A 12,163-nucleotide genomic window follows, 5' to 3' on the forward strand; every position below is an offset into this window, starting at 1 on the left:
AAAAGAAAATAAAAGAAATGCAAGGTGAGTAAAGTGGAAACCGTAAAGAGGCTAGTCTACTTTGAAAGTTTCATTTAAATGGTATTTTAGATCTTTTTACTTAGTCTCTATGTGTCTATTATCTTTGAAATAACATCTTTTACTATTCTTCGTTTTCGTAGATAAACATTGCATTAAATTGGCGCGTAATTTAAAATCCGTCGTTAAAGCGAAATGGAATAATGCAAAAGAAATGAAACAGAAGTAAGAAACGTGGAAGGTTTCGTTTGAAATGTTTCTTTAAGTTACGACTGAGATATTTTATTCAGTTTATCGAACAATAGAAACTCGTATACCTTTGAAGTAATTTTTCTTAAATATATATCTAGTTCATTGCATACTGACGGAAGTAGAAGATAATTTATTGTATGTAAAATATAGATTTAAACATTGATTAAGAACAGAATAGATGTGACATTCAATGCATTTTCGTTCGGGGGTCATCTGACTCATTTACTATTTCTCTATCACATGCGATCTTATCGATTCAATATAGCGATTTGAATTCGAACTAAAGTCTTGTATGAAGTTACAAATAGAACAGAGAACACTATTCTGTAATCGGAAGCGAAGTATATAACTTTATACTTTCACGTACTTTTGCTTTAGAAACTTACAATACAATTTAATGGTAACTCGAACAGACAAATTACGCGCAATGGAAAGAGCAAAAGGCCAACGAAAAGAGCAAAAGCGTCGCCAAAAACTTGCTTTTGTGAATGAATACATCGGTCAAATACATCGATCTTCACAAATACTCGGTTGTCCCAAAAGTTTCTTTCATTTTACAAGGAAGTGATAGATGCACAACATTTTTTGTCTAATATTATTTTATTGAATTATGTATAATTCATTTTGTTTTATCTCTATTATTATGATCATACATAATTCAATAAAATAATGTGAAAAATATCGTGCATTTATTATTTCCTTATAAAACGAAAGAAACTTCTGGGACAACCTAATATATAGAAACTCAAGCTTAAAACTAATGACGCGACTTAAGGTTAAGACCTAAACTCAAGACTTAAGACTAAGGTTTAAAACTAAGACTCGAAACAAAAGATAAGTTCCTCGTTGTCCCTTGACGTCCAACAATGGGGCCTAAAATGAACTTAGTCTTACAACTAAAACCAACTTAAAGGTATAAAGATAAGCTGAAGATAGACACTAGATAGATACTAACCTAAGGTACATTAAATCGTAGACTTACTGGCTACGTTTTCACGACTTCCGATCTAAAATCTACATATTTCGATGTCCGTAGCTTGTTTCCGCATCCACCAGTGTCAATAAAATATTCAACATTTGTATAACAGAAAGAAATGTTCAAAATGTGTTCTGTAAATCTTCGTTGCAAGGCCAGATGAAAAAAAAAAAATTGAAAAATATGACTTTTACATTTTTTTTCTCTATTTCGACCTGTTGCAATTTTTTCAAACATTTGTTTTATATGTAATTTAGTCAAATAATCTGTCTGACTTCTCAAAAAGAAAAAGAAGACCCAAGACAATTTGGTCTAATTTTAGGAAAGTTATTCGGTTTCAAAGGGTGTTGCAACAGTTTTGGAAGTCGCTGTATTTATCTGAAGATTAATTAAAACTAAACACACGCATCCCACGACGCTCGTTATCTCTCGGCACCCAGCACGTTACTGACAATTTACTAAGTATATTGTAATAATAGTAACAATTTACTAAGATAATTAAAGATAAGACACACGCGACGTTGGCTGTCTAAACCGAGGGTTAAAACTAATACTTAAATCTAAAACTTGAAAGTGAGCATACACCACGCGCCATCAATCTCCCAGAACGGTTACATGGATCTTTACAAAATTAAAAGCAAGTGTACACTACGCAACATATATCACCATTTATCACCTGCACAATGCTTAAATGGATCATCAGAAATTTAAAAGAAAAATACTATGCAACATCCATCCCCCCATCGTCCCATAGAACGACTCCATAGATCTTTACAAAATTAAAAGTAAGTGTATTTATCTATTTTATAATTAATTAAAACTAAGATGCACACATCTTACGACGTTATTGCGACAGCTTATGGCGTTTCTCGACGAGTTGCCAGTCCAATTTAAATCAGCAAAAGACTCCTAAAAGAATTTTGCAATTTTGGAGTGTAGGTTGAAACTCTGTTAGAGTAGTTCTCAGCTCGACATCGTTTCTCACGATTAATTAGATAATGTCGAAACAGCGTAAATGTTAAACGACGTAAAGATCGATCTATGGAAAACTGGATGCCAATTACCAGATTTCACTACGAGAGGTGGTTGATCCTTAATCGGTGTAGCACGGTGGTAGAGCTTAGCAACTTAAACACTCTAATCTGTAGTCGTGGGACAAGAAACGAGAACTGGCATCAACGAATTCTCACCTATGTATAGCCAATCCTCACTCGTGCATCCATGCCAGTGAAGTGTTTATGCTGGGCTGAATTGTACACACGACTTCTATCGACGATTTCCTCTGTTCTGACGCTTTGTTTTAAAAGAAACAGCTTGCAAGTTCAGTTTGTCATGCGCAGAAAATAGCTTATAGAGGTTTATTGTTAAGATGCGATTGTATATTAGACGCAATAGATTTTTGCGCGCAGGTATCTATTTGAAGATGTTCGAGAGTATTGTTCATCGTTCGGATTATTTGAAACGCCATACTCAGGCTATGTGATTTTATTTACAGATGGTTCGATGAATGATCGTAGTTGATCTATTAGAAATAATCAATCGCATCGGAATTCCTTCCAAATGTTGTTTATTCAACGATGAACAATATATCAGAGTATATTAAATTTTGTATCATCTAATAGCACCTTCTTACGATTACAGAAATTTGATAATATGGCAGTGAAAGTTGTACATTTGTAGATTTGGGTGTTCAAAGGACTTGAACTTTAAGGTAAAGGATTTCCGAGCTTCCTGGTTGTAAGATTAAAAATTGCAAATCTCTCAAATGTCGAAGCGTCATATTTCGAAATCTTGAGATTCTTAAATCCGAGATTCGGTGCTTTCAAAATCTAACATTTGGAATTTTGAAGCTCTCGAATTCTATGATTTAAAGCTTCGTAGCTCTGGAATTGTTAAGGCTATCGTAGCTACAAAAGATATTTCACACTATTGTATTTATTGCAACATTTGTATATCGATTAATTAGATTCAAGCAGTTATACTGGATTTCGTATCATTTATTGATACTTTTATGCGAGCAGAAAAATTTGATGCCATAGAAATGAAAATGTTTATTAAGATAAACGCTTCATTGGAAGACAAAGGTTTTTAATATTCTATATTTCATCAACAGCAAAATACGCATTTATGTGCGTATTATGTACGTATTATATTATTCTGCAAACTTGTTCAGAGGCTTGGATCAGAAAGGGTAGCCGGATGTGAAACAAGGTTCACGAGGGTGATTTATCGGAAAAACGATATTCGTCGAAGGAACAGTGTCGCTTCTGGAAGGATTAAGGGCAGACGATTCATGGTTTGATATCACTATAAGCGGCACATTATGTTGCCATATTGAATTATGGACGTTGATGGATCATCCTGTCAGACTATTGAGCCACGTTGTCTCTGGAAAGTATAATTCGTGTTTTGCTACTTATACTGGTAAGAGAAATGGCATTTCATTCTCTCGAAACTCAATGTATTAAGAATGGAACTTTACGATTCGAAAAATATTGTTGTCAAGAAAATTTATGGAGTTTGCATAGTGTGATTTATTACGAGCGTCACGAATACATCCTGGAATTTCTGTGGAATAATTTGTTTTGTTTTTATGTCACTTTCTCGTGACAATGTTATTTTCTTTCTGACGACGCAGTACATAATTTTGCTGGAGTACGTAATTTTCTGTTTCGTTTTTTTTTTTTTTTTTTTTTTTTTTTTTTGTTATAGACAGAGTGGGTTTTCAGATAATTTTTGAATGGAAGCACTTTAAATTGGAAAAGTTCTCTAATATCAGGTGTGCTCTGGCAAATCGATATCGCAAACGTTTGCACAAACCTTTTACATCGGATTTCATTTGAAAGAATTTTCAATTAAAATGGATTACACTGATGAAGGAAGATTTGGAATGGAAATCAAAATTCGCACACGTGATTAGATATTATAGAAATTTGTAGACATTCTTCCCCTAATTTTTCTACGTCTTATTACATTAATGATATTAGGTTGTCCGAAATGTTTCTTTCGTTTTATAAGGAAATAATAGACGCACAATGTTTTTTGTTTTATGTTAGTTTATTGAATTATGCACGAACATAATAATAGAAATAGAACGAAACGGATCACACCTAATTCAATAAAATAATATAAAACAGAAATTGTTGTTCACCTATTATTACCTTATGAAACGAAAGAAACTTTTCGGACAACCTAATACAAAAAAATATACATATTACTGTACAATGATTAATCTCAATATAGTAATTTTTAAATTATATTAATTCATTTTAATAACTTTAAGACATCTTAATATCTTTTTGCGGAAATTATGTATCGAAATTATTATTAATTATTGAAAGTTTATTAAAAGATTTAAAAGGGTAAAAATACAGGATTCTGCATTGAAAAAGAAAAATTTCCAGTAAACATAAAAATTGGTCTTCCATACTACCCTATCTTTTACTCGTCAGTGACTTTTATCCTCTGTGACCACAGTTATTAAAATGTTCAGTTTCTTCAAAATTGTCCTTGACGATAACCTGTGACATTTTTGCAAGTTCAAGGTTGACACAAGCAGTGTTGACAGTGTCCATCATGAATCAGTGGAGGAAATAATTTATCACTTGAGTAGCCTCCAGCGCTTTCCCGTGATGGGATTGAGACGTAGAAAAATGTGTACATTCGGGAAGCATTTCTATCTTGGGAGCAGATTCCAGAGGGAATTCTAGCATCAAGAGAAACCTAACGTCTTCTAAGGAACAAGAAGCTAGAGTAATAAAAAGCAACGATATTTGGGTACTAGAGAAGGAATTCTAGTAATGAAAAAAAGCAGCGCAATGGCACTGTACAAGGAATTCTACTAATAAAAAAACAGCAGCGAAATGGCACTGTACAAGGAATTCTGTCAATAGAGAGAATGACGAGAAAAATAAAAGGGAAAAACAAAAGGAGCGATAGAAAAATGTGTAATGGTATTAGGAAAGGAACTCTAGCAGCAAAAAGAGTAACAAAGAAATTGAAAAGTCAACTTGCAGTATCAATAGAATACCAAACAATAGATACCATACGAAAGAATGCTATACCATTAGAATAAAAAGAAAAAGCACGAGAGAATAGAAAAAGAAGAAAAAAGCATTGCAGTGGTATGAAGAGAAGAATTCTAGCAAAAAAAAAAAGAGTGAGTTATTTCTGAAGAGGAATTCTAAGCTACGTGGGAATTCACAACAGCATTATATAACAGTATTTTATTAAATATTATTTATTAAATGCATACATAAGTGTCGGAGAATTATGTTTTTCAGCTTCGAAATTTCGTTACTCATACCTTTTATTCTTTCTCTGGAACATTTGGTCATAGATTGCTTAGTACAATTCTCAGGATTTTTTACGATAAGCATAATCAAAACGCGTAACGTATCAGCGTGTCAAATTCATAGTCAATAATCAATGGTTATATTTGGATTAGGTTAGAGCGTTGACTAGTTAACGTATGAATGATTACACATGTCTCGTGCCGTCTGTTCGCGATGATATCTCGCTTGAAGCACGACGAATGCATAATTGAATTGCCATAGAAGTGTTGGCTAGTTTGGGGTACAAGTTCTGGTTATATAGAGTGGCCCATTTAACTTGACCATTCCAAATGTTTCCATTGTCGTTCGTGACGGGACGAAATTTCTCAGCGGGCAACTGTTTCAAGGTAAACGGTCTCGTGATCGGTGAAATTTTTACTTGCTGGTAGTAGCATTGTTGATTTCAAGGCTATTCGGCTTCTTTGCAGACAAAATTCCTTGTTTTTTAAACGAAAGTCATATTATTACTGGACTGCGGATTTTTATGTATTTACGGCAGATTTGAAGCTGCAAAAATACACAGAATGTATATGGCAGAGTATACAAAATACTTAAAGTATAATATTTCGTATAATACTTAATAAGTAAAACAATTTTTCTGTACAGTTATTCTATATTTATTTCACATGTAGAATATATAGTTATTTTATTTTAATTAATATTTTACAGGAAATACAGAATATTTATTTAGTCATAGTATTCTTTATCTTTTCCTACATTTTTTATACGAAGAATATCTAACTTTTTATATCAATAATTAGACAAAAATATTGATAAGAACATGAAACCGATTGTATCGATTTAGATAATGAGATCGATAGAAAAAGTCGATGAAACTTTCGTTCAAACTGTTCGCCAGGGATGGCTTCCGTCTTGATCATCAATTTTGCTGAGAGCAGAAGAAAGGCGAGGTTTAATCATCGAACGCATTGTTACCTCTCGAAAAACATTGGGATTGGTTTAAATCAATCACGTCGTTGGAGCTCGTTGAATTCTCATCGATGTCAGCGTAACGTAATTGGGTTTCCACAGTGATATTCCACAGCAAAATGTACAATTATTGATTTATTCTTTGAAACTTGCACGAGTTATATTTACGCTGTCATAAAATTCACGTGCAATTGCAATTATGGAAATTGCTAACAGAGAAAACAAAATCGGCATATCGAACATTGGTATATGGTATAATCCCGTTCGATTTATTGTAATTTTCAGTCGATCTAAATAGTTAATTTATTCATTGGAGAAATTTAGTGTTTATTTCTCGGAATTTTTTATATTTCAATCATCGTTGAGAAAATTTATAAATCAAACAGAATTCTAAGAAATAATTAATAAAAGTTTCGAAAGTTCTTCAAAATATATTCCTTTATTTATTTTTAACGTCTCTATTATATTACGCGTTATTCGTTTTGCATTATCCAAACGTTTGAGTGTTTGTCTCAATAAAAATACAAATTCTTTGTATAAATCTAAAAAAAGAAATTAAGGGTGAACATTTGCTTGCAGTATACCAACGCTGTTCAACATTTTCGATTCCTGCATCGTGCAACACAGCAAGAATCAACGTACATGTCGAAAATATTCAGATATAACAGATGTTTCGATCGTTTCGTAAACTTGCTGACACGTGTTGTAGTCTTGACAGGGTATGTTTGGCGGCGATCTTAAAATTCTAACGTGATCCTCCTGCTACCATCGGTGGAACCACGTTGTGTTCTGTCAGCGGGCTCACTCGTCGTTTCTGTATGCTACACTGTTGAAAGCACCCTCCGTGGCCGAGGAAACCTGTCTCGCAATATTCTTGCCATTTATAATTTACGAGTCGCGGCCGAAGAAGCATAGGGTAGCGTATCACTTTTTCCTCTTCTCCTTCCTGTACGCCGCATTGCGAGCACTATTCTTAGGTCACAGGGAAGGTTCTCACAGTAACAAATGTCAGGCCTCTCTCGGCACTTGCGATACGAAATTGAAATATCGTGGTACCGATCTTTTTTATTTTCGTCGACACTAATTACTACGATGTGATAATCTTGGTAGTTGGAAATGCTACTGAGTGCTGAGTCTCTGGTGAGATATTTTGTGGTTTGATTCGATCTTAGAGGAGATTCTTGGGACGAAAGTGATATTTGTTAAGAAATAAAAATAAAGGATACATATTTTTTCGGCTGTATCTATTCAGTAAACTCACTTATCTATTAATGGGGAAATATTGATTAGACAAGAATGTTTAATTACTGTTATACGATAATTTTGGTATTTGGAAGTATTTTCTAGCGTATTTTACACGCGACTCGATATTAGAAAAGATTTTAAAGACAAGATGTTTGACGACTATTTGGCATAATATTGTGAAACGTGCTTATTTTAAAATTCAAAAAGACACCTCCAACAATGCTTCTCAAAGCTACAAGAATTCTCTCAATAATATCTTGCAAATCCTATAAGAATTTTATCAAGAATTTACACAATATTGAAACATAGATTCCCCTCTAATACTTTTCAAACCGGAGTTATTTCATTTTCAGTACACTCACGATAGCAAGATAAATTCTTTGACAATTTTTATCAAAGGCAAAAGAGATTCCCTTGGGTGAAACAAACCTTCAGGAACAGGCGCTTTGTTAAAGCAACAGGGTACGGCTGGAGAACACAATGGCAAGGTTAAACATAATTTTCCTTGGCAATCTGAAATTGACAAGAGAGATTCAACGATATAACAGGTGTACACGGGAAACATCCCAAAGCGAGTGTGGCAGGCATGAAATCCGAAACACAGCGCGAATCGTGTCACGGATCGGCGCTCCTTTGATCCATGAAAATTCAGGCCATGGGTTAGCGTGATCGTGACACACCGTGTCGTTAGCAGAGCCAGTGAAATTCGCTTTGCCGGAAATTAGGTAACGCAACCGCCATCCGGCCCACTAAATACCCTTTACCAGGGCGAAGCTTCTATCCCTTGCGAGAGAATACTCTCGACCCGTTTATCGATGGATCGATGAACGTGGATAATGACGTTTCGTTGGATTTTCCTCAAATAGGATCATTATTCTTGTTTAATGAGCTCGTTTCCATCCTACGGCATCAACGTGAGCTTATGAGAACGAACAGTACGTACAGAAGAAACTTGGATTGGAAAAAAGGATTCAAAGAATAGGAAAATCTGGAGAAGCTTCGTAACGTGTCGTTCTTGAACGTGAATATATATCTTTGAATCTTTTTTTTTTTCGTAACTATTTCGACTGTTGAGGCGCGTGTAATTTTTATAAATTCGTTACACGTCAAACCATCGTTACGACGATTGTGAGCTTTCGTGTATCGTAGAGTAAATAATAACGATGAGCATCTGAAAACATGAAACGTCGATCAACGTCTATCATCTTACTATTTGTGTAACTATAATAGTGTTCCAAAATGTAGGTTAAAAAATTCATTACGAGATCATTACAAGGTTTAAGACTCGCCATCTAGTTCGTTCGGAACCATAGATAATACAAGATTCGTATATCGAATATTATAATAAGAGTCTCATTAATCGTCCGCGATAAGATTAAATATTTTTCTATTATATTCTATTATATTATTCTATTATATATTTCTATTATATTCTATTATATTATTATTATTATTATTATTATATTATATTATTATATTATTATATTATATTATATATTATATTATATTATTATTATATATATTTCTATAATTTCTATTATATTCGCTATTATTTAATAAGAAAGTTAAACGTCTATCGTTATTTATCCATTGCAAAAAAAAAGGTTAAAATCCTGGCAATCGGAGCGGGGAATTAGTTGGAACGAGAATCTGTTGAAAATATTTCCGAAGTAGAGGAAATCGTTAACGGAGGCACACCTGCGTGAACAGAGCGCCATACTAGCTGGACTAGTTCCAAAAAACTTACGGCTCGTATACTGTCGGGGATCACCTGACGGTCTGTCTTGTCATGTTGATTTTCGCTTTTGAACTTCAGATTTCGTGACAGATTGCGACCGACCGCGTGACAGACGAGACACAGTGGAATCACTGTTATCGGAATCCTTCACTGTTCAAACATTCTGTTATCTAAACGTTTTTTCTCCCTTTCCTCTTCTTTACAACGTCGTCCTTCGTTTTATCCATCTGTTTCAAGCGGAAAGGTGATCTACGCAGGAATGGTGTTATCTTTCGTTTTGTAACACTAATTAATTTTAGACCTAGAAAGAATAGAGACGAATGCAGAGGTAACATTATGCAGAATGAAACGGAATGACGAAGTTGAATTCGATCAAAGTTCGACTTGGGAATTGAATGGGACATTTGATTTATTCTTCGTAGTTTAGAATTATAATTTCGATTTGAAAGATCGAACGTGTAAACCCTTATACGTATTTTATAAAATACGTAGTTACGATTTAGACCTATTGTTTAAGATTTCTGCCCCTTAGAACATGATATGTGTAATGTAGAAAATTATAGTTTACGTTAAATTTCATATAAGATTGTAATTGCATTGAATTTTGAGGAATTATGTCGATATTAGGTGATTTTAATTACACTTGTGAAATATAATAATAAATTCTCACTTTTTATCTGTTATAATCGTTAATGAGGTTTCTGCGTGCTTTGAATAATATTTCCTCGTGAAGTGTACAATTCTTCACGTTCTAATTGGCTTTTAATCGGAACGCGTTTTAACGAACGATGATCACAATCAATTTGCGTCGCAGCTGCAGAGAAATGGTATGTAAATGCGGCAGGTTTAACCGTGACCATCTCAATTAGTCCGGTTAATAGAATCTAATGGCTCTGGGAATGTATTAGCGAATCGGTTCGATGAAATTCCGTTTAGTAGAAAACCGGACGCTGAGCGTAATATTAAGCGCTTCTGATGCGACATATGGTTCCTTTGCATTCCTCGAAAGCATCGCAATAACTTCGTTTGATAAAATCTTCGATATTCCGATAAACCATTATGCGTTTTATTGGATTTTGTCTTATCGTCCTGTGGAATTTATTTCCTTCATTATTATTTATCAAATTACAGTTAGGTTGTAACCTGTACGAATCGTACAAATATATTATTTTATAATTAAGTTATTATAAATTGTATATGTCTTTTATAGTATTATTTTATAATATTACTTTTTAAAGTTAATAACATTATGAGTCAGCAAGCCATAAAATTATAAAGATTTACGTTTAAGCAGAAAGATTATTATTCTTCCTATTATATTTTTCATATTGTTTAACGTAGCTTGCTTTATTTATTTCCACGTATTAAGACAATTATAGTAACAAGCATCGAACAGTAGTAGGTAACATCTGATTTTCTTCAGATAACAATATAAACTTTTCAACTGAAGGAGACCAGTTAATTCTCGTCACTTTCACGCTCAAACTCTTCTAGACATTGTAATTTCTTTTTTCCCTTAAAGAATCTCTTATTTTTGTATATGTTCTTTCATTTCTATTAAAAATGATTTGATAGTTGATCAAGAAATGTTTGAAAGATACAAGGTAAACCTTAAAAGAATTAAAAAGAAATGACAAAGCTCGTGCTTTTAATATAAAAGTATAATATGGGAGCATTTTTTGACAGCTTGAAATTGATCGAGCAATTCAGACGATTTCTCTCATTAAACCTTGAACTGCTCTGTTCCAGTGATGGCCGACTGGTAGAGGGAGATCAGATATTGGCGATAGATGGACAACCACTAGACTCGAACATCTCTCATGAACAGGCAATCTCGATTCTTCAGAAGGCACGTGGTCTGGTTGAGTTGGTCGTAGCAAGAAGCACCCAAGGTAATTTGAGTTCGATTTTTTATTCCGTACGGTGCGTCAGTCTCATCCCTCAATCCAATTTTTTCATCGTTAAATCTACGGTATGTCTGGCCCACTTTTCCCCGGAACAGTGCAAGTTTCATCTGAGGAAAAATTGCTATCGAGTTTTATCAACTAATTTCCATTCTTGAAAGAAAGAATTTTTAAGTTTTTTCTTTAAAGTATATAATAAGATTTTATCATGCAGATTTATAATTTTCATAAAAAGTTTTTGTACGAAGCATTGTGATTAAACCTACGTAAAATTTGATCGTATGATTTTGTAATTTTCACAGACAAATAATTTTTCCACCATCAGTAAAACATTGAAGTCCAGAAATAAAATGTTGTCATGCAAATTTCTTCTTTTTTTTTTCTTTCAAGTAGCAGATAATAATTTTCTATCTGGAATTGTAGATACGTTGAAAAACAATATTTACGTCGTACGTATTTTAATTTTTCGGGAAATCAAACAATTTGAATTTACATAGAAGCTTTGAATTAAACTTTGAATTCAAGAAAATATTCACGGTAATGCGTTTTAACATCTACCGTCTCTTATTTCAAATATTAATTTTCTGCTAATTAAGAGATTTCACCCACTAATTATACGCACGTCTGAAAACATTCATACAACAATCGTTAGAAATGTCTCGTGGTGTGGAACCGAGAAGCATCTGTTGTTCGCTTCGTTGTTTTATTGACTGACTGTGAAATTGTTGGGCAAATGACGCAAACAACGGTCTGGTAATTGAATTAG

The 12,163-nt window shown here is 33.6% G+C and overlaps 1 protein-coding gene across 2 annotated transcripts in view; it reads left to right on the forward strand.

Annotated features, from left to right (window-relative positions):
* LOC117163749 (multiple PDZ domain protein) overlaps nt 1-12,163 on the forward strand; it is a 165,595-nt gene that overhangs the window by 50,743 nt on the left and 102,689 nt on the right. For both annotated transcript variants that reach the window (XM_076621840.1, XM_033346390.2), the window contains exon 6: nt 11,243-11,385. In XM_076621840.1, the coding sequence (XP_076477955.1) occupies nt 11,243-11,385 (143 nt within the window). The remainder of the gene's footprint in view (nt 1-11,242; nt 11,386-12,163) is intronic.

The sequence above is a fragment of the Bombus vancouverensis genome, chromosome 9 (genome assembly GCF_051014615.1).
Source record: "Bombus vancouverensis nearcticus chromosome 9, iyBomVanc1_principal, whole genome shotgun sequence".
In the NCBI taxonomy this organism is placed as follows: Eukaryota; Metazoa; Arthropoda; class Insecta; order Hymenoptera; family Apidae; genus Bombus; species Bombus vancouverensis.